The sequence below is a fragment of the Protopterus annectens genome, chromosome 3.part1 (assembly GCF_019279795.1).
Source record: "Protopterus annectens isolate FY-2018-M chromosome 3.part1, PAN1.0, whole genome shotgun sequence".
Classification (NCBI taxonomy): Eukaryota; Metazoa; Chordata; order Ceratodontiformes; family Protopteridae; genus Protopterus; species Protopterus annectens.
In genome coordinates, this window is record NC_056732.1 from 1,154,763,649 (window position 1) to 1,154,787,985 (window position 24,337).

At 40.9% G+C, this 24,337-nt stretch overlaps 1 protein-coding gene across 1 annotated transcript in view; it reads left to right on the forward strand.

The window, feature by feature from the left end:
- FAM135B (family with sequence similarity 135 member B) overlaps positions 1-24,337 on the forward strand; it is a 2,319,882-nt gene that overhangs the window by 1,907,889 nt on the left and 387,656 nt on the right. Inside the window, exon 16 of the mRNA XM_044067284.1 lies at positions 1,660-1,811. Coding sequence (XP_043923219.1) covers positions 1,660-1,811 — 152 coding nt within the window. The remainder of the gene's footprint in view (positions 1-1,659; positions 1,812-24,337) is intronic.

Here is a 24,337-nt window from a genome sequence, read left to right on the forward strand (position 1 = left end):
TTTGTCTCTTTTGTCATCAAATCTATAAAATGTGGTATAACATTTCCTTGTATGATGTCGTCCAGTGCCTGTCTTCTTCAAGTTAGAAATTAGAAATTATTCCTGAGAGGCTCTTTTAATTCAGATGTCATCAGTTTTCTTTGAAGATCTCACTATGATCAATATAATCTTGTTTATTTTTCTTCTGCCACTCTTACATTATTTAGTCTTTAGCCTCTTGCTTTTCTTGGTTATCTTTCATTTTCTTCACATCAGTATGGCACTCTCCGTCTCCCTGTTCTAAAGCAACTCCATAAGAAAACCTCTTTTTACTGCAGCAAGCAGAGAAGGCATATTAATCAGCCACCAAAGTAAAGTTTTTGTTGTTCCCACTTGTCTACGTTTGACATGACTTATCTTTCAGTTGCCAAGGCCCAGAAGCCCAGACATCTAAGAAGTCTTTCTTTGAAGCTACACATTATAAGTATCACAAACGATGAATTTCCAGAAGTGTGTCTTCTCCCTGTTGAACTCCTAATCTTGAGCTATCTATGTTAACTCATGGTCCATTGTGATGGCATGCTATATCCCCATTTCTAACATTACTGATAGCAATGACTTGTTTACTAACATCAAGATGAGCTGTATTGACAGAAGAGACCAGTTCCTTGAATAAGAAAAATTTTATATTTTGGGTTTTCCCTTTCTCTCTGAATCCACAGTGCAGAGATATTTTGTGATAACATCCTCAGCAGAAGTAATGTAATCCTCAGTCTTTCTTATTCCCTTATCTACTTCCCTGCTTGCCAGTGTAAAGGCACCTGTCCATGCTATGTGATCAAGGTTTGCCATATTCTGAGATGTAATGCCCATAAAAAAAAATGTGGTCTTCCAACACGTGAGCATAAGAACTGGTACAAAAATTAATTTCCCCTTGTTTTTTCAGCTACATTGACCCCATATGCTTAATAGCAAGCAAGAGTCTGTGAATTATACATAAGACTATCACAGCTAGATAACTATTGTGAAGTTGCTTTTTAGCAAAGATTTAACAATATTAAAATTAGAATTGCACCCTGGCAGTTTGCTTGCATAGTATGTTGTTGAATCTCTACAACTTGGAGAGGGTAGATGTAGTGATGATTGCTATATTAAATTATTTAAAATGAAATTATTGTAGAAACAGACTTACATCCTTACATCTATAATCACTTTTATAAATTTAAATGAATTTTGATCTTTTCTCCCAGAACCATTTTTAATTATTACTTTTTTCGATCCCAGATAACTTCTCCCTGAGTTAATAACTTGTATTTAATGGTCTTGTGATTTGTACCTACAGAACAAAGAAAGGGTTTTAATGTTGAGTATTGAGAGTTATGGAAGAATGGGCCCTGTTGGCTAAGGAAATAAAATGCCTGGTCAAAGTGCATTATTTCAAAACTGTATATATTAGTCAAAATTATTTGTAGTCATAGTAACACTATGAATGGTTTGGCAATAGGCAAGCTTTATAGGCTTTCAACATTAGATATTAATCTATGCATGCTGTTTTTGTATTTTTAGTAATAAATTATTTCAGTTTAGAAAATGGATTGTATGTAGCATAGAATAATAGTTATGATACCGTATAGTAAATACCAGTTGTATTTTCAGTAACTCTATTATAATTCTCCACAGCTTTATTGGCCATTCACTTGGGAATATCATCATTCGGTCAGTCCTGACTCGGCCTCGCTTTCGATATTACCTCAATAAACTACATACATTTTTGTCTCTCTCTGGCCCTCATCTTGGAACTCTTTATAACAATAGCACTTTGGTTAGCACAGGTAAGGATACCAAAGAATGAATTAAACAACTGTATTTGTACATACACATATTTTTTTATTTCTGCACTCAGTCTAAACTTTTGATCTGTCAGGGCCTTTGACAGCTTATATTTTTCATTACCTTTGTAAAACATTTTTATTCAGAAAGACTCTGCTACTCTTTATATCGTGGCTTGATTCTGAGTGAAAGCCTGGTTTGCAAAAAATATAATGCTAAGTATGCAGCCATTTTTATTTTCTTTTAAGAAGCATTAACTTTCCTGTTAGTTGAATGAATGTCACCTGAAGGAATGTGCAAGGCTTAAGTTCAAGTATAATGCATTCTTGGCACAGTGTTCTGCTTCCTAGGTTTCTTACCTATTTACTCCATGAAAGAAGCTCACTCATGTGACAGCACTGTACATTAAACCATTCTTTAATTTTTTGTATAGGAGAAGATGCACTTTAAACATTCAGCCTATATTTCTTACTCAGCAGCTTTGTTTCCGTATAAAATTATGTGGAAATGCAGACAGTGATAGCTATGCACTGGCTCTCGTATCTATGGTATGTGATAGTTTATTACATTCAAAAGAAAATATGAAATCATTATACTGAACATATTTGGACTGTCCCATATTCTGGTGTTTTGTTATAACAGGAAGTAATAATCTACTAGAGAATAACACCATATTTTTGTAATTTAAAAACACATATGTAAACAACAAAATTTACTTTAAAATGCCAACTAGCCATTTTCATATTCAGATAAGGGACAGAACAGTTTGTGCAGTTGATATTCTGTAGCCATACGGATAAGATATATATCTTAACTTGACTCCAACTTCATACCATCTGATCTGCTAAGGATTATGAACTGGATAAATTTGTTTTTATTGGTGTGTAATAGCATGGGGGTGAGGATGAGTTCAATAGAGTAACTATAGTCCTGACTCTTGCAAGACATCCACCATGTTTCAAGAAAATAATTCCTCAAGTCACGTTATTCTTTAGTTGACTACCAATCTGATAAATGCAGCAGATAATGTCTGGTTTAATGTTAGGATCCATAAATGGCTTATATGCCATGAGTTACAAGATGGTTGGGTAGGAATGTTATACTGGAGTAATACTAATATATATAGGTGCGATGTAGGGGTCCCTCCAGACAAGTGACAAGTGGAGTACCTCAGGGTTCAGTCCTGGGACCGCTCTTGTTTGGCATCTACTTCTCTGAAGTACAGGCCATCATGAAGGGACTCTGGCTAACAAAGTCCGCAGATGACTGCAAACTGGGAGCCATTATTGAATCCCCAAATTATGTGGATATTCTACAAAAGGGCCTTACAGAAACAGATGCTTGGTGCCAGAGCCATGGGCTCAAGCTTAATGCCAAGAAAAGTATAGTTATCCCCTTTGGGAAAAACCATGTAGCCATAAATTACCACATAGGTGGCAGTACACTAAACACCTAAAGTGTGATAAGAGACTTAGGGACACAGGTGGACAGTGGTCTCACCTTCGACAACCACATTGCCACAACAGTCAGGAAATCCTTCTATGTGGTACACCTCATCACTAAGGGCTTTTCATCCAGAAAAAAGGAAGTCATTGTCCCACTGTACTCATCCCTCATTAGACCCATTATAGAGTACAACACTCCATTTGGTACGTACCTCACAAGACATCTGCAACAGCTGCAAAGGCCGCAGAAATACCTCATTAAAAGAATCACAGGCCTAAAGCAGATGTCCTATACTGACCGTCTAAAAAAACTCCAGCTATACTCTGTGGCATATCGTCTACTCAGAGGTGATCTCTGCTTAACATACAAGGCCATGTCAAACCCTGAGCTGATGGACATGCTCCACTTAAAGAAATCCCAATCCCTCAAGGCCACACGCTCCAGGGATCTAAACCTTGTCATCACAATGAACAAAACATGCTGGAGGGATAGGTTCCTGACCCAGAGACTCCCCATACTCTGGAATAGACTGCCCATACATGTCAAGCAGACTGACTCCTTGGCACTCTTCAAAAGAAACCTTGACGATTGGATGGGAGACAGGAAATTCACCCCGGGGATCACATCAGTCGCCCTGCCAGACAGGGGTCCAGGGAAGTAAATTTTGTGGGAAGAAAAATCCAGGGAATTATTATGGCTAGGCTTGTATAGGCTCTAGGGCCGATAGCCTAGTACCAACCTATGAACCTATGATTCTTAGTTAAGAGTAACTACACACAATGTTCTACTTTGCCCAGTAACATATTACTTTGACAGCAATTCATGCAGATAATGAATGATATCTCAAGGGACACTAAGGATCTGGGCAGTTAAATTATACCTTTCTTACTAATGGAATAAAATGGATGGTATGTAAGAACAATTGAAAAAGCATACTTGCAAAAGCATTTATTTTAACATAGAAATGAAAAAGCACAAGCAAACTGTATCTATAAAGTGGAACATATTTTCATTGATCAGAAGATGTTAATAATTTTTAAAAACTCAGTGTGCCTGCATTTTCAAACATTGACCAGGAAACATTCACTCTTTCTGTTACTCTCTGTTAATATTATTAAGAAATGAAACAAAATCATCTAATACAATAGAGTAGCGAGATAAAGCTTTATGTACAACCCAGGCAATCTGAGCTAAAGTAATTGTGCAGTTGTTTGAGGGACTAGTGAAGGAAGGTGGACATGCCCATCCCTGTGTAGAGAAATGAGGTGCATGTGTCCAGGGCAAACAAAGTGGGGTAGGCAGATTTTTTAGGCAGAGACAGAAACAACAATGATGTGCTGCCTGAGGGTGGGTAGGGCAACTTGCTAATGTCAGTTCCTTTAGGGAGTGAGGAACATTTTGGTGCAGGCCACGCATTGAATGTCTTAGCCACAGGTGTTACTGTTCACACAAAGGGACAGGGTCAGTAACAAGGGAAAAATCACTAACAGTAACAGTGCTACATGGACTCGGGAAACTTTGATCTCATCAGCCACAAACCTTAGTTGGAGATGATCTGGAGATCAGGAGTGGTGGAAGGAAGTAGTGATTGAGTAGAGGCGGTGGGGTCTGCTGATGTTTAACTGTGTGAGAGCCAAAAATGAGACAAAAAAATAAAACAAAAACATGGGAACACACTATGGCCTATATTGTTTGCATTATGGGTTCAGATTCTATGTTTATTGGTTACAAAAATATTGTTTCTACTTTACCTCAACCATTACCATCCTCTACAGCCTTTCTCTGTTGTATTTAGTTAATGCCGCCCTACTTACAACATCAAGTATTTAATATCTTGATCCATTTGGCCAAACATTATATTGTATTTTTGCCTGTTGAGATACTTCCACAGTGTTGACTTGTGGACAAAATAGTTGTGAAGTACTTCTGTTTCTGTAATGTTTACCAGGATTGGCAAGAATAGTTCTTAAATTAATGATTGTCTTTCTGTTTCACCAGTTAAATTATTCTAGAAATTCACTTCTGGTCTCCATTCATATCACTTAAGAACTGATTGTAGAACAAAAGAAACAACCTTTAAAGCTGGACAAGTTGTATTTGTATATCTGATTGAAGCATTCCTTGACACTGGCCATGATGAAGGTTTAATGTAATGCCTATACACCAAAAACTAGTGGTACTGAACACTGAGGCATGGCTGTTCAGAATTAAGCTGTTGGAAAGAGAGATGTTCACTGTTTAAATAATGTTGCAGTATCCTAAGCTATATGATTATACCCTTTCCTAGGATATGGCCAAGAACCAGCTTTCAAGATTTTAGGGCAACTTTCACATGCCAAAACTGCTCCTGGCTCAAGCAGAGCCATATATATAAAAAATACCCACTTCAGAGCTTTATTGCCCCTAAGTGTTTCACTTTTGTGGGTTTTGTGGAACTGGCTCTCAGCTAGAGATCTCTTCAATCCAGGGCAGGTGAGTCCACCTTTTTACAAATCCTTCCATTATATCATTTTTCTGTGAAAGAAATGTTTGTTTGTTATTCTCTGAAGCTGTTATTTTTAAGCTAGGATTTTACTTTTTCATTTTTTAGGACTGTCATGTTATTGAGGAGATTTTTTTTTAATTATTTAGTATTTGCATTTATTTTATTTATTTATTTATTTATTTTATTTTACATTTGTTAACCGGGAAAGTCCGGCTAGATATATGTCCATTTTCAGCGAGGCCCAGGGAGAAAAGCTCCAAATATACATAAAGAAGTGTAATTACAGTGAAGTTCTTATTTTGTACTATAACAACATAGATATATGTTTAATGCTGGATAGACACAATTACATGCTATTCTAAACTACAGATAGGGAATAGAAGAAGTTAATAGGTAAGGAATAAATAGATGGAGAATACATCCGGGAAGAGATTATATCTAGAAAGGGGAAACACATAGCTCTAAGGTGGCTAACATATATGTTAAGAGTCTTATTACAAACCATACCAGCAGGAGAGAGACAAATTAATTCAGAGCAACTTAAGAATCAGAAATTTTTATACATGTAGTTAGGTTCCCATATATTGTTTCTGTTTGAGTGGGGTTAGTCAGGGTTTGTGCATGGACAAAGCCAGTGAGTTCTTAGTTGTTTCTTTAGGGATATTTTGAATTGGGGTAGGGAGTTCAGAGTAGTAAGTTCAGTAAGAAGTAAGTTCCAGTTTTTGCCATACTGTGTACATTTGTTTTTCTGTGAATATGTTCTATATATCAATATTGAGTCACTGTGTGTGGGGAAGGATTTGGTGCTCTTTGTGACTTTTATGGAAGATTTTATCTCAGATTCTAAAGTTTCCTATCAGATGATTCACCGACTTTGTCAGGCTCTGATACCTACTTATGAAGTCTTCCCAGCTTGAAAATGAAGAAAATGTTGACCTCTGTAGTTCTTGATCCCCCATCTTAAATAAAGAAAACAGTTGTAAGGGAGCCTTTGGATATCTGGCTGGCTCCATCTCTGCTTCAACCAGTGGTAAGTGACTCTGCTGTGGCCAACACTGATTCCTCAGACTATCGATCTTGTACTCCTGGCCCCCTTGTTGTAGCTCATTGGGAATCCACTAAGGACCGGGAGTTTGGCACATCCTCTGAGCAAGGGAGAGCCAAACTTTCTGGGCTCAAGAGAAGGAGTGGTTGGAGGTTGACTGCTTAGCTGGGGAGGATACCTGACTCCTGGATTTGTGTTCTTGTCATGAGTCAGCTCATTTCCAGTGAATCTTCTAAGAATAAAAAAGAAGAAACTTAAAAAATGTGTCTTTTCCAGTTGAATTATCAATGGAAAGAAAATACTTGCTGGAATTTGTTAAGGGATTATTCTGGTTTTAATGTGTCAAATCCTGGTTCTTCATGACCATCTTAGGGCAAAAAAAAAGTCAAGCCTTTCCTAACCAACACCATCAGACATTCTATATCCAAGACTCATCCACTTTTCACCCTTCCATAGACCTCACCAATACTCACAAATCTTAGAAAAAATGATTTAAATAAACTGGAGTCCTATTATAACAAAATAGCCAGATTTGCTACAAGCCTCCCTAACAGATCACACCATTGCACAGCACTGCACCAGCTAAATTGGAATGAAGTGAACTACCTAATCTTCTAGCCTTCAACCAATTAACTTTAACTCATGCCATCTTTCAGCATCTCGACAACTGCCCTGCTTTCAAGGACATAATTCATCCCTACTCCAACTGTAGATCCCTAAGATCTACCAACAAACATCTACTAAAAGTAGCCAAATCTAATAATAGTTGCAGCAACTCCCTGTACTCAAACCAAATATCAAAGTCCTGGAATTCCATTCCTCAGACAATACTCAGTACTACCAACACTTCCAAATTCAAACAACTACTTAGATTTATTTAGTGTTTAAATAATCTCTGATAAGATATGTTTAGTTGATACACACTGAACTGGAATAATATTCAGCTGTATTTTTTGTCTACTCTAAATTCTATACTCTATGGATATTTCTGCTATCGGCATGATGATGATGATGATGATGATGATATTTAACAGTCACATTTTCCCCTGTATGTTTTATTTATGTTACCTATTTTCTGAAAAAAATCTTTTTGTTACATGCTGTTTACTTTCATACCTGTACCTTTTATATTTAAATAATATTTTATATTTAAATAATATACTGTTATATGATCTAAAGTATGCTTTTATGTTTATATAATGTACTTTTTTATCTTTTTGTAATGATGTTTTTTATGGAGCTTCTCTCCCCAGGCCTCCTCTCATAATGGGGCAATACCCAGTCAAACATTCCCGGTAAACAAATGTAAAACAAATAAAATAAATAAAAATAAATAAATAAAGATCTCACTCAGTCTGATAATGATTTACAGTCAGACAAGTAGGGAGGGAGACTGTGAAGTAGTGACAGAATAAAATCCTTGTAACCCAACAAAAGTATTATGATTTTTTAGAGCTGGAGTGTTTTCGGCCTTCGTCTGTTCCTCATGTGTGGTCTGTCTTAGAGGATTTTTTCTTCAGTTTCCAATATGCCTGACAGTAAGGCCACTCTACTCTCAAAAAGCCTGTTAAGTTACACAAAATGCCTTAGAGAAGACGGGATCGACTGGAAAATAAAAGTAAAACCCTGAAAAAAGCTTTTTCTGCAAAAATCACAATTTTGCCATAATAGTCAATAGCAGGCAGAAGACAACAAGGCCAGTGGATAGTGATTGCTAAGGGGGAAGACTCAGTGTCAGACTTGTAACCAGGCATTAGCAGGCAATTCTAAGCAAATGAGGGGAAAGATACTGAATCACAGATTTCCCCTCATGGCTAGCCTGCACCCAACTGTGTAGGTGTAGGAAAACCATGGAGCAAGCCTAAGACCTAGCTGACATCATAGAGGGATATGTCAAGCATACTGTAAGCTTACTGGAGATCTGTGGCTCGGGATAGCCCTTAGCTTAGCAGAGCTAAGGAAGGGGGTGTGTCTGAAGCTGCCAAGTACACTTTACATTGCCTAAACTGGTTTAAAAAAACAAAAAAAGTAAACCAGAAAATAGCAGCTCCTTTCATGTCTGAGCACTAGGCTTGTGCGGCGTGCCTCGCGGCTTAAACAGGAAGGCAATGGGAAGGGAAAACAACAGTAGGAAGGTAACCAAGGAGAACTAGCATAGCTGGCAGGTGAAATTTATCAGAATCAGCTAATCACACAGGCAGCAGCCCAGCCCAGCCCAGTACTATAAACTATGCAAACACCTTTCCCTCTGTTTTTTCCCACAAACTCTACACCACCGGTATACACAAATGGGGAAATTTTATCTAATTTTATCTAACAAAAGCAACAAAATGATAGGGGCTGCATTCGCTGTCATAAATCAACATGTGGAAGAGGCTGAGGGTTGTGAGGATGAGAATGTTGATGACCAACCCACAACAAGGAGAAAGAGAAGAGTGTACAGATCCAGGGTAACCTACCAGGGGCTACATGTGCTGGAGATAGTGGAGTGCTATAGGGTGGACAGGGACCTCCTACAGCAAATTGTTGAGCTGTGCCGGCCATGCCTCACACACAGAACCAACAGAGGGGAACCCATCTCAGTGGATACCAAGGTATGTGTAGGCTTAAGAATACTAGCCACAGATACCTTCCAAAGGCCAACTGGGGATATCATGGGGATCTCACAGGCATCAGCATCCAGGGTACTCCACCAGTTCCTGGATGCCATGTCAGCACATGTCGGTGAGCACATATATTTCCTCAACATCCATGAGGCATTGATCAGCAATATGCATCTCTTCCAACAAATAGCAGAATACCCTGAGGTAGTGGGTGCTATAGACTACACGCACATACACATCAAAGCACCACCCGGCGAGCGGGGTAGAGTCTACATAAACTGCAAGGGCTTCCACTTCATCAACTGCCAGGTCTTGTGCGATGCCCAGGGCATTATAATGAATATATGTGCTGGCAGCCCTGGAAGCTATCACAACTTCCACATCTGGCATATGAAGCAGCTGTACCAGAGATTTGCCAATGGGTACATCCTATATGGCCACCTAGTGGGTGATGCTGTTACACACTGCAGCCGTGGCTGATGACACCCATCAGAAATGCACACACACCCAAAGCAGAACTCCATAATGAGGCACACACACAGACCAAAATCATAATAGAACATGTGTTTGGGATGCTCAAGTCATGGTTCCGGTGCCTGGAAATATCTGGTGAAGCCTTGCAGTACTCACCAGCTACATGTACCCAAATTGTCATCGTATGTGCCATGCTACACAATATGATCCTGCAGAATCAGTTGCATCAGGAACAGCATGGGGCAGGGCCACACAGCCCCTCATCATTGCCAAGATCTGCACAGGCACAGAGTGACTCAGAGGAGGAACAACCTGAACTTGCCTCAGTAGGCAGAAGGAGGCATGCCCAGTATGCCCAGGCCTTGGCAAAGAGGCTACGCATAGCACATACACTGACATGGAAGGAACCCAGGGAATGACACCTCACTTCGACTCACACATACAGTAAAAGGGATGCCAGACATGACACTACCTGTGCTTAACCATGTACAGGGAGAGTACTATGTGCATCTGACATAGTCAGCCCTCCAGCACCATCCTCAATACTGGCACAGCCACAAGGTATGTCATGCTCACTATCAATTGTGAATGCATTAGAATGTTCTGCTACCTGTATCTATGGTATGGCTGTGAGCATGTTAGGGAATTGGGTGACTGAATGGGATGCCAGCAGATAGTAGATACCTATATCGACGGCATGAAATCCTTAACAAATACTGGTGTCAACATAGTAGGCAGTACTAGACAAGGTGACAAAACCCACTGCAGGACATGTGGTGGGCCAAATGTGTGTCCATAGGACACACACATGCATGTCAGTGAGGCTCACATACACAACAACAGTCTCAGCCAGCAGGACAGGTGTAGACAAACACAAAGAAAGGATGTGCTAAGGTGTCTGATTGATGGCTATAGAGAACAGCCCCCCTCCAAACCTACACAGACATACTACAACTGGTCAGGCAGTGGGATGTTAATTCTGAAGGGTAAGGAGTCTGAAACTGAAATGTAGGTCAATAAAACCTAAGAACTGTAGTACACTGATATGCCTCTAGTCTGCATGATAGGTCAGAATACAGAATGAAATGGAGTACCTGAAATACCAGTACAGTCATAGCAAATGGGTACGGTTGTCAGGTTTGCACCCCCCCCCACAATCCTATGTAGCAATGTAGTAACATGTATGTGTAGGTATAATAATAGTGGAGCACAGATTACCTGAGCCGGCCAAAGTAGCAGGATAGATTATAGCACATGTACAATATGAGGGATGTGTGTGTTAGGTTGTTGTGTGTTGCATATTGTGCGAGAGTGGTCAGCATGTAGGCATGGTGAGTTGTGTCCTGGTGGCCAATGGCCAGTACTGCCGATGACAGGGCCAAGTTCATACAACTGCAGTGCCAAACACAATGCATCCCAGCAAGACACATTCCAGTTGTAATACATACTAATTGTTCAGATGTAATATCTGTCACCATCTGAAAGATGGACATGGCATGAATGTGGGCCCAGACATACAAACAGTACACAGGTGGAAGTACCCTAGACAGACAGTGTATAAAATGTTACTGTCAAATGGACACACCTTTGGAATTGTACATACAGGTTAGCAGCACATTAGTTGGGTTTGTAGTATGGATACTGATGTCGTCTGGCCAAACACTGGCAGACCACAAAAGTCACAGGTATGAAGTACTGAGAACCTGCTGATGCTCCTGCACAAGCCAGCATAAGTGGAATGCCCCATATATATCTGTGAGTCAGTTGCAAGTAGCGTCCATAGCACACATGCACCCAAACCACCCCACCATTAGCCACAGGTACCTCACAGGTCTTATCCCTGCTGTTGGGAATGACTACAATATGACCTCTGTATGGGAATAGCCACAGAATGCAGCATGCTGAAGAGGTGTCCCATGCAGATGTGTCCCTAGTTGTAAGCAGCACCCTGCCAGCATCCACACCACTGGATCAATAAAGACAGAAACTATTGACATTAACACCTTGCACACCTACCCTGTCACCCCAGGGGAATATTGTGGCTTGTAGCCTGGGACAGTAGGAGTGACGCAATGTACCGGCGTGCTACTACCAAATGCCCTACAGTCCTCTGTCAAAGACCTGTGTCTCACCTGTACTGCCAATGTATGTTATCTCATGGACTCCCAAATAACAACATAATACAGTCCACAGAACCCAAATGCAAGGCCATGTTGACAAATCCCAGCAGCATGTCCACATGTCCTACTGCATGAACTGTGGATCAGCCCCTAAATACTGCTGGGATGAAGTGATAACTATAGGGATAGTTATCAGATAATGTTTGCATAATGTTTGGAAGAGGATAGAAAAACAGAGGGGGGGGTAGAAGCATGGACACCATGGAGTGTGTGAAGTCTGAAACTCAGCTGTGTGTATATACTATCCCTGCCTGCAAACACAGGAATGGATGGCTACAAACCTGCTCGTAAACCACAATGTGAAGGGGTAATGACCAGAAATATGAGCCCTGCCTCTGGGTAACCTGTGAGATTCTGTACAGCTATGAGGTATGGCCACAGCAGGATATGGCCATATTGTCACATCGATCGATGTACAAGCAGCCACCACTGTACCAAGGTGCTGAACAATTTACACAGACCCATCAGCAAGTGTCTGCAGCTCTCCCTCCAGAATGGCATGATTGTGCAAGAATATGTAAGCAGCGGACCACAAAACTGGACACAGCTTCATTCACCCTGTGTTCCCCAGTAAATTACTGCAAGCAAATATGTATACCTGACAGTAGTTGATGATATAAAACATCACAGAGTAAAACAGTACATATGTCTGAATATCTCTGCTAACACCAAAATCATGTAGCAGAAGCAGCACAGACACAATTACTTACAGTAACCCACTATCCTTTGCCCATTGTGACCCTACATTATCAACTGATCTACAGATATCCTGCAGAAACAGGATGATAGCTGTTGGTTCAGAACACAAAAGCCTGCACTGGAGTACAACCTACCTGGAATGGATTCACACATTGAGTACAGAAGGTGATACTGGGCATGCTGCCACACTTAGAGCAACAAAGCCCACGTCTGACAACAAAATAATGAAAGGTCATACTGGACATGCTGCAACACTTAAGCCCATGTCTGACAACAACAGTGGACTATGCATATCTGACAGTTGCAGATGTTTGTGCACACACTCCACATTGCACACCAGTCATGCTTTGCACACACATTGGATAGGAATACACACATATATCTGAGAACAACACACTATAATAGGCCAAAATTACACATACATAGATGTGTGGAAGAGAGTGACAGACAGTGACAAAGAGCTTCCCATCATGAGGCCTGTTCCACCCAGCACACATCCAGTTGGCTAAAAACACATAATGCACAAATGCCAATCACTGTAGACATTTGCTTCTGGTATCCCTCAGCACTATAGTGTCTGTAGTGCTTGTGATAACTGTGTAACGTGACTGTACAAGTCAGTATTCATCTAGCAGTTGTATACACATTCCTGTTAAATGTAAATCTGTGTGTGACTGAGTGTTGTGTGTGTGCTTCCAGATGAATGGTTTATGGCCCATTCACACACACTGCACTCCCCATTGCCCTACTTTGGCAAGCCTGCTTATGTCATTCACCTTGAAATACACCTTTGGTGAAAAAGTAGCCATGTAAGTTCCGTGGCATGTGCTATGACTGCATAATGGTGTACTGTGATGTACTAGTTAGGTAGGAGTTCTAATCCCAGACATGATAATTTGAGACTGTGTGTGTGTGTGTGTGTGTGTGTGTGTGTGTGTGTGTGTGTGTGTGTGTGTGTGTGTGTGTGTGCGTGTGTATGGACCAATCCTTTTGTGGCCATTCACAGTCACTAAGCACTCCTAAAAATGGAGAACATCGATATCTGTGCAGTAACAGAGACCTAGTTCAAGGCTACCGAGAGCTCCCCTGCAATACCAGGCTACAACTCTTACCACCAAACCAGGACCGAAACACTAAAGGTGGAAAACTGTCCATATTCACCAAGGATTTTCACACCACCAGGCTAGTTGCCCAACACAATGTGTGTGAAATTCTCCAGGTACAACTAACACTAGGTAAGACTGCAATCCAAATTGTAGCTTGCTACAGATCCCCCACCATGCCCCCAGATTCTCTTTACACCTTTCTAAACATACTGGAAAATATTAAGGTACAGCCAAACACTCTAAAACTGTGTGATTTCAACTACCCTGCCATTAACTGGGAAAACTACTCGAGTAGCAACACCTTTGCCCAATGTTTCTTGGAATTCATAAATTCTAATGCCCTGGATCAACTAACCCATAGTCCCACCAGGGGCTCCAATATCCTAGACCTGCTCATTACCAACATGGGAAATTAATGCTCCACACCTATGGTCACCCCCTTATAGGTCAGGTCTGACCATAAGCCAAGCACTCTTGACAACCACACCACCCGCCAGTAAGGAAACCTCCATAAAAAACTTCTCCAAAGCCAACTTCATGTTACTCAAGTCAGAAGTGACAAACTTCATGACACCCATGCAAACAGGAACTGAAAGTTCGACTGCTGAATCCTACACTAAAGCACTACATGAGCATAACCACTTGTGCGTGAATTGTGCCATCCCAAATAGAACCAAGACGCTCTCCTCCAAAAAAAGGAAGCCAATCTTGTGGTCCCCTGCCATAAACAAACTTTACAACAAAAGGAAGAAACTGTTGCAGAAAAGAGGAAAATCCCAGGATACAAAAATTCCCTTACCAGCCTCAGTAAGAAACTGAGGTCCCTCATAAAATCCTCCAAAGCTAGTTATGAAAATAATAAAGCCACAGATTCCAAAGACAACCACAAGCCATTCTATAGCTATGTCAGGAATCTAAATGGCAATGCTCAGCTCTGCTCTGAGCTACAACAGAATGGCATTAAATATAATGACCCCAGGATATAGCCAATATCCTGGCAGATTGATTCAGTGCCAAACTTCACCTCCCTCTCACCCACTAAAGGGCCCATCTCAATACTGAAAGACTGCCAAATTCCGGTAATAACGACCACACAGGTGAAAAACACACTTTCCATAGCTAAGAATACAGCATCCACGGGACCAGACAACATCCCAGGCTGTGTAATACATGAACTACAAAATGAACTGGCACCTCACCTAAGTGCCATGTTTAATCATAGCCTCACCTCAGGCTTTGTTTCCACTGAGTGGTGCACAGCTACAGTTATCCCACTCCACAAGGGGGGTCCACCTTGGATCCTGGAAACTACCGCCACATCAGTCTGACAAGCCTGATTTGCAAGGCCATGGAATGCATTATCATGGAACTTATAAACAAAGACATTGGCAACCTTCAAACACTGGACCCTACCCAGTTTGGGGTCATGAAGGGCTGAACTTGTTTCCTAAACCTGACTGACATCTTCAAATCAGTCTCCAGAGCTGTGGATGAGGGTAAAGTGGTCCACACAGCCTATCCAGACTTTGCCAAGTCCTTTGACACCATCTCCCAGTCTGCAATCATAGATAAACGTACTAAGCTGGGCATTAATCCTTATGTCACTCTATGGGTTGCCAACTGGCTTACTGACAGAACCCACACTGTAAAAGTAGCTGACTCCAAATCCAGCTCCAGACAAGTGACAAGTGGAGTATCTCAGGATTCTGTCCTTGGACTGCTCTTGTTTGGCATCTACTTCTCTGAAGTACAGGCCAACACTAAGGGACTCTGGCTAACAAAGTTCACAGATGACTGCAAAATGGGAGCCATTATTGAATCCCCAAAGGATGTGGATATTCTACAAAAGGGCCTTACAGAAATAGATGCTTGATGCCAGAGCCAGGTCTATATCATATGAGCGGATTGCACAAATTGCAAACGCTCATAATATCGAACATACCGGACCTCGAAGTGCTTTTTCTGAGATCGCGATACAGTGAAAAATGGGATATTTGCCCTTTCCTCACTGTAGTGCAATGTCAGATTTGGAATATATATGTAGCGGGGGATGTGGGGTGCGCAGACCCAGTTAATAGGAAATTTTAGGTTCAGTTTATTCGATATTATGAACATTCACAATTTGTGCGATTCGCTCATATGATATAGATCTGCCAGAGCCATGGGCTCAAGCTCAATGCCAAGGCATGTATAGTTATCCCCTTTTGGAAGAAACATGTACCCATGATTTTCCACATAGGTGGCAGTACACTAAACACTGGAAGTGTGATAAGAGACTTAGGGACATAGGTGGACAGTGGTCTCACCTTTGATATCCACATTGCCACAACAGTAACAAAATCCTTCTGTGTAGCACACCTCATCACTAAGGGCTTCTCATCCAGAAAAAAGGAGGTCATTGTCCCACTGTACTCATCTCTCAGTAGACCCAGTATAGAATACAACACCCTGTTTGGTATGTACCTCTCAAGACATCTGCACCAATTAGAAAGGCCGCAGAAATACTTCACTAAAAGAATCACAGGCCTAAAGCAGATGCCCTCTGCTGACCATCTAAAAATAATCCAGCTATACTCTGTGCATATCATCTACTCAGAGGCGATCTCTGCATAAGATACAAGGCCATGTCAAACCCAGAACCGTTGTACAAGCTACACTTAAAGAAATCCCTCAGAGCCACATGCTCCAGGGATCTAAACCTTGTCATCACAATGAACAAAACATGCTGGAAGGATGGGTTCCTGACCCAGAGACTCCCTATACTCTGGAATAGACTGCCCATACATGTCAAGCATAGCGCCTCTTTGGCCCCCTTCAAAAGAACCTTGATGATTGGATGAGAGATAGGAAATAAACCTCGGGGATCACGTCAGTTGCCCTGCTAGAGATAAAGTAAATATTGTGGGATGAAATAGCCAAAGAATTGTTAAGGCTAGACTTATATAAGCCCTAGGGCTGATAGCCTAATATCAACCTATAAACCTATGAACCTATGAATTACACTTTACATTGCCCTACTTTGGCAAGCCTGCTGATGTCATTCACCTTGAAATAATCCTTTTGGGGAAGGAGGAGCCTTGTAAGTTCTGTTGCACATGTTATAACTGTATAATGCTGTAGTGTGATGTACTAATCAGGTAGGAGCTCTAATCCCAGACATGGCAACTGTGAAACTCTGTGTATGTGTGTGATTGTTTGTCTGTGTAGGGATCAGTGCTTTTGTGGCCATTCACAGTCACTACACTTTCCATTGCACTACTTTGGCAAGCCTGCTGATGTCATTCACCTTGAAATACACCTTTGGTGAAGGAGTAGCCCTATAAGTGCCATGGTGCATGCTATAGCTGTGTAATGCTGTAGTGTGATGTACTAGTTAGGTAGGAGTTCTAATGCCAAACATGGCAACTGTGAAACTCTTGTGTTTAAGATTGTTTATCTGTTCAGGGATCATAGCTTTTGAGGCCATTCACAGTCAAATCACTTTTCATTGCCTTACTTTGGCAAGCCTGCTGCTGTCATTCACTTTGAAATACACCATTGGGGAAGGAATAGCCCTGTAAGCTCTGTGGTGTGTGCTATAACTGCATAAAGCTGTAGTGTGATGTACTAGTCAGGTAGGAGTTCTAATCCCAGACATGGCCACTGTGAAACTGTGTGTGTGTGTTTGTTTGTCTGTGTAGGGATCAATGCTTTTGAGGGCATAAACAGTCACAACAATGTCCGTTGCCCTACTTTGGCAAGCCTGCTGATGCCATTCACCTTGAAATACACCTTTGGTGAAGGAGTACCCCTGTAAGCTCTGTGATGCATGCTATAACTGTGTAATGATATAGTGTGACGTACTAATTAGGTAGGAGTTCCAATCCCAGACATAGCAATTGTGAGACTCTGTGTGTGTGTGTGTTTGTCATTAGTACCTTGTGTGGAGGTAGCTGTGATTGTGTAATAATACGACTCATTTTGCAGCGGGGTTTGTAAATTTCTTATATGGAGGGCCTATTATATGTCACAATGTTCACCTTACAAGCACAACACATGTCAAACAGCAGAGAGGCTGGTGTAGACAATCCATACCCCTACATGTGACATTATGGATTGGGGAACAATACAGGCAACCCTTGTATTACCCAGAGAACACTCTCCATCCATGTCTCATACACAAACACACTTGGCTAGGCAACAACCACTATGTTGGTAGTTCTCTGCATATTGCCCACAGATAGTAACCATGGTGTGATTACAGTGGACTACAGAGGACATGGCATCCTGTTCCATCCCTACAGTAGGGAAATCACTGCATACAGTGGCCCTTTTCTATTTTTCCCACTGGACTCCTGCAACAACTGTAGAGTCAGCAAATGTAACCCACAAAGGAAATACCATGCCTTACACACATGCCTTGTATGGATAGATGCCACTAACATCGGTGAATACCTGTATCATGCTGTCAATGTAGGTGCAGGACCAACCTGAGTACCACTGCCAGTACTCACCACATGCGGTCAGGAATTTCACATCAGATGATAACAATCTGTCCACACAACATGCCCCAGACACTCCAGGTACACTTCCACATGTCACAGAACATGCATGTGGGACTTGTGCACATCCCAGACACTGTTCATGTTACAGAATATAGAACGCATACATGGCAAGCATTGCACAGCACTGGACACACACAATAGTAACCCAGATGAGTGGATTGTAAATACAGTACCCACCTTTGTGGGCCAATCCAGAGACTACACCCCTGAGCCACACTGCAGACCATTGTCATGTGGCCTGATGCCAAGGTATACCCATTGCATACCTTGTACAGCCTTCTGGCACAGTCAACCACTACACACCTATGAAACAATGAACCCATGCATGTCAGTACTGGCACACCTTTGTCTGTGTGTGTGTGTGTGTGTGTGTGTGTGTGTGTGTGTGTGTGTGTGTGTGTGTGTGTGTATGTGTGTGTGTGTGTGTGTGTGTGTGTGTGTGTGTGTGTGTGTGTGTGTGTGGAAATTAATGATTCGGAGGCCATTCATACTCACTACACCTCCCATTGCCCTACTGAAGCATGCCTTCTGATGTTAGTCACCTGGACATACCCTTTGCCCATATATCAGCCTGATAACCTCTGTGGTGCATGTGATAACTGAGTAATACTGTAGTGTAGCAAACTAGTTAGTTAGGAATTCTAATCCTGACCCTGCCAACTGTGATAATGTGTGTGAGTCCCTGAGAGAGTGTGGCTGTGTCATCCTTGACACCTGTTTTTGTGGACAGGCACATGTACTACACCTACCTTATCCCTCCTTTATCACTGTTGCTGATGTCACTCACCTTCAAATATACCTTTGGACATCTCTCCAACATGTGGCGCATGAAATAACTGCATAGAAATGTAATAGCAATACATAGTCAGATAGGGGTTTGAAACCCCATACTGGTAAGTGTGTGACACAAACATGTTTAGCTTTTACTCTCCTACCCCCTTCCTTTCTTATTTTGTCTCTGTCTGTCTCTCTCACTCCCTCTCTGGTGGATGAGGAGAAGTACAACTGCTTTGCTTAGGCAGCAGAAAGTGTTTTGTAAGTGATGCTCATGATCAGCTGATGGTCTGTGCATGAATTGCAGTCCCCCACTAGCTGATTGCATGTGAAACAGCTGTGGTAGCATTACCATACCCAAATGCATGGAAACACACTCCTATAACTAGGAACATCATGTGGGTGTTGGCCTTTTTCATTCACTGTGAGCAGGACTTCATGTCAGTGTTTAGCAAACAGCATCACAGAGGGTAGTGGGATATACCTCTTACAACATACACTGTGGAGACAGGCCAACAAACAGGAGGGAATGTTCCAGACATGACTACAGAATGTAAGTCTTGCTCTTCTGTATTTGAAATAATGTCTGTTTAACAGCGTTTGTGTGGATATGGCTGGTCTACATGATTTAATACCTGTCATGACTTTGTTATGTGGATGAGGAAACACCCACCTGTAGGGCTATCTGCAAACTGGCCAGGGTTTGGAGTCTTATGTGTGTTGTGTTACTCACAGATGACCTATCTTTAGAAATGCAGTAGCATAGTCTGAGGATTGCAGTCAGTACATGGTGACAGCCATGAGAGTTGCTGACTTCATAGGCTTCAGAAGACATATGCCACAACAAACCCTGTTACACCAGTAAATGTATGAGGTTATCACAGCAACATGTCAATATTGGCCCTGTGTTTGTGCCTCCAGCCATAACTCTGTCAACCTTTGTGCATATGTCATGCAGTAAGAGGTGCATATGTTCAGTACACCATTATTTATTGACATCATACCTGATAACAAGCCAGTGAGATATCAGAATGCTGGACATATGTACAGCAGGACTTATATATGAAGACAAAACCTGGACATTCTGTTGTAGTGTGTATAGTAGTGAGGTCTGTGTACTCATGGTGATTGTCAACAGAGTGTGTATTGCGAATATGTACCTTGGCCTGTGTACAGACTGTGGTAGATGTCATTGTTCTTGGTCCTGTTCTATCTGATGTTGCATGTTGCTCCAGTGTATGGTACTCTATCGGCTTACATGTTTCTGGGCCAAACCCACACATGTCCCATACCACAGTTAGGCTTCGGAATACACTGTGTATTGGCCCAGTATATGTAGGGATAGTGTATGAGTGGCACATATGATGATGGTGTTGATCATAGAGTCAATATACTATAATATTAAGCATGCTTACCATATGTGGCTGTGGCTGTTTTCACATTGGTTGTGGGTATGTGCTTTCACACAGGTGTCTGTTATTCCATGCTGTTACATGCCTGTAGAGCCTGATATATTTGCAGGTACATGTGTATTCCCCCATAAGAAATGCAGGCCAGTGTTGTGGCAGTCTGCCTGTAGTTTGCACAGTGCTTTGTGACATGCCTAGCAGCTCAGTGTACTTACCCAGTGTGATGTTATGTCCAGATATTTGTCAGATGAACTGCTGCTGGGCCACTGTAACTGTTGTGTATTTCTGACAAAGCAGTGGGATGCTGTACAGATGTATGTCACTAACTAGTGGGTAGTATGTGGGCTTGTGTTCTCTGCTCCGCCAGTTATTATGTGTCAGGACAGACAGGAGTGTCTAAATGCATAAACTGTGTGAGCATAAGTATTCCAGCATTTACGTGATATCCCCATTTACATGGCTGTTAACATCCACATTGTCAGGCTTGGTCGACATGTCTTGCACTAAGGAGTTCTGTGTATATTTCTGGACTGACCAGAGTATGTCAGACTGTCCACATTTATTGGTCATATCTCTGCTGTATTCCACAGGACAATTACTGTGATATCTTTGGTACCGTACTATGATGATCTTGGGATGTCTGTCACTAACTGATGGTGTACATGTCAATATCAGATGTGAACTCCCACACACAACGTTTCTGTTAAGACAACCCCTGTTATAGTAGCAACAGTCTACATTTATACCTGCAGTACTTACATGACATACCCTTGCACTAAAAGGTTGCGACTGTTGGTCCTGAGGTATGACTCCACTCCACGTTCTGGATATATATTAAACATATATGTATATATATATATATATATATATATATATATATATATATATATATATACATATATACATATATATATATATATATATATATATATATATATATATATATATATATATATATATATATATATATATATATATGTATACATATACATATATACATACATATATGGATATATATACACACACACATACACACACATACACACATATATATACATATACCCATATATATATATATATATATATCTATATCTATATATATATATATATATATATATATATATATATGTATATATATATATATATATATATATATATATATATATATATATATATGTATATATATATATATATATATATTTATCTGCACATATATTTATAGATATATGCATTAATATATATATAATATATAAAAGGGTTCTCATCCAGGAAAAAAGAGGTAATTGTTCCCCTCTACTCGACACTCATTAGACCCATTATATAGTACAATGCCCCTTTTGGAATGTATGTCACAAGACATCTGCAGCAGCTGGAAAGGCCACAGAAGTACCTCACAAAGAGGATTACTGGCCTCAATCAAATGCCCTACACTGACCACCTCAAAAAACTCCAGATTTACTCCGTAGCATATTGCCTACTCCGAGGTGATCTCTGCCTAACATAAAAAGCTATGTCAATCCTAGAGCTGTTGGACATGCTACACCTAAAGAAATCCTAATCCCTCCGAGCTACATGCTCTTGGGACCTAAACCTTGTCACCACAATAAACAGGACATGTTGGAGGGATAGATTCCTGTCTCAAAGACTTCCCATACTCTGGAACTGGCTACCCATCTATGTCAAGCAAAGTTCTTCATTAGCACTCTTTAAGAAAAATCTTGATGAGTGGATGGGAAATAGGAAATACACCCCGGGGATCACTTCTGTGTCTCTGTTCGACAGTGGCAAAGGAAAATAACTTTCTTGGGTGGCGCAAGCCAGGGAACCTTGTTGGCTAGACTTACAGAGGCCCTTGGGCCGATAGCCTAGTACCTACCTATGAACCTATATATATATATATATATATATATATATATATATATATATATGTATATATATATATATATATATATATACAGATAGATCTATTTATGACCATATATATAATGCAATATACAGGTGTATATAAATACATATATATGACTATATATGTGTATGTACATGTACACATATATCTACATATGTATATATATATATATATATATATATATATATATATATATATATCTACATATGTATATATATATCCATATCCTTATGTGTAAACATTACTATTGTTTATACCTTCCCAGATGTATCACACCATATTCATCTATGTGTTTATTTAGATATAACAACATATGTGATTCAACAGTAATATCACTAACAAGTACTATGCCATTGTAGATGTCACAGCAGATGTTCAACACTATTCAGTATGTGTACTGCCAGATATGTTAGAAAAAACAACTGTTTTCACAGCTGTGATGGCTTAATGTTTAACTGCTGTGACTATAGTGTACAGGGTCCTAAGTTCAAGACTTGCAAGAGCTGTTTATTTTGTTGCTGGGCAGGAGAAGAGCTGTTGGATACAGAGTGTTTAAGGCAGTTTTGAACAGCTTTGTGGGTTTGTGTGGGTTTGCGCAAGGGTAACCACTGCTAACCTACAGTTAAACATACAGGCACTTACACCGTATAGGCTTCACTTACTAGTGTGCAAATCTTCTTAGCATTTATATTGCAGCAATGCTGAAACCTGCTATGCATGGCTCAGCCCTGGTAACCAGTGCTCACATTCTGGTTTGATAACACAGCAGGGTAATGACATCTTTAATAAGTGTATTTATTGCCATGTACATAACATGCGTCTATGTGCTGTCATTGCAGTAGCAAGGGGTATGAGTCTACTGTCTGGGACACCTGAGTATATATGGCTTGTACAACACCCTTTTCTGTTTGATTGTGTTATGTACATGGGTAATATCCCAGGTTATATGCAGTCACACTGGCATGTAGTGTATCATTATGTTACTACTGTTGACAGTGCTTTCCCATGTAAGAGTAGATTGCAGAATGTAGTACTGGAACCAAACACCCCTGCATGCAAAGATGGACTTTGAGTCCTCATTGTCATGTTCCTGGTGTATGAGCTGTATCTCATTAAATATTTCCTGCTGAATAATGATCTGACATGTGGAAAATAACTGTAGACTACTGTGTGTATAGCACATGTCAGTGAGGGCTGCCGTCATGTAGTAATTGCATACCTGTCGGTGTCAGACGTCTATCTGTCAACACATTCATCCTAATGCATAGCTAGTTGGCTAGATGATATCTTTCTGTACTCTGTACAAATGTGCAGATATCAGGTATCCATCTTGGCTGCTAAGAGACAATCTATGTTTGGCTGACAGGGACATGTCTGCCCAGCTGTGTTATGAATGCCACAGCTAGGACTCCACATCATGTACGCAGCACATGCCATGGATACCTCAACTACACTACCACAGTCAAGGGAACATGCTTGGGTACAGGTCTCCAAGACAGACACTGACCATGTTATGTAATACATGTTGCATACATGTCAACTGGAGCACCTCACTGGCCATCTGCAAGAGGCAACCAGATGATTGGTTGATGCATGTAACTCTCACCCTGAGGATCACCCTTGTGGTATCTGTTGATAGATAGCCTGCTGGCACATGGCAGGTGGCATGATAACACTGTACCCACATCCCCTACACTTCCCATCTCTTCATGGACAATAGCCTAGTACACACCTATGAACATCTGCACTGATGGATCCCAGTACTGACAAATGTGTATGTGTGCATTACTGAGATTATCAGTGTCTGTTTATTTGTAGACCTGTAGTTGAGAATACCCTGAGGCCCTTCACACCCAC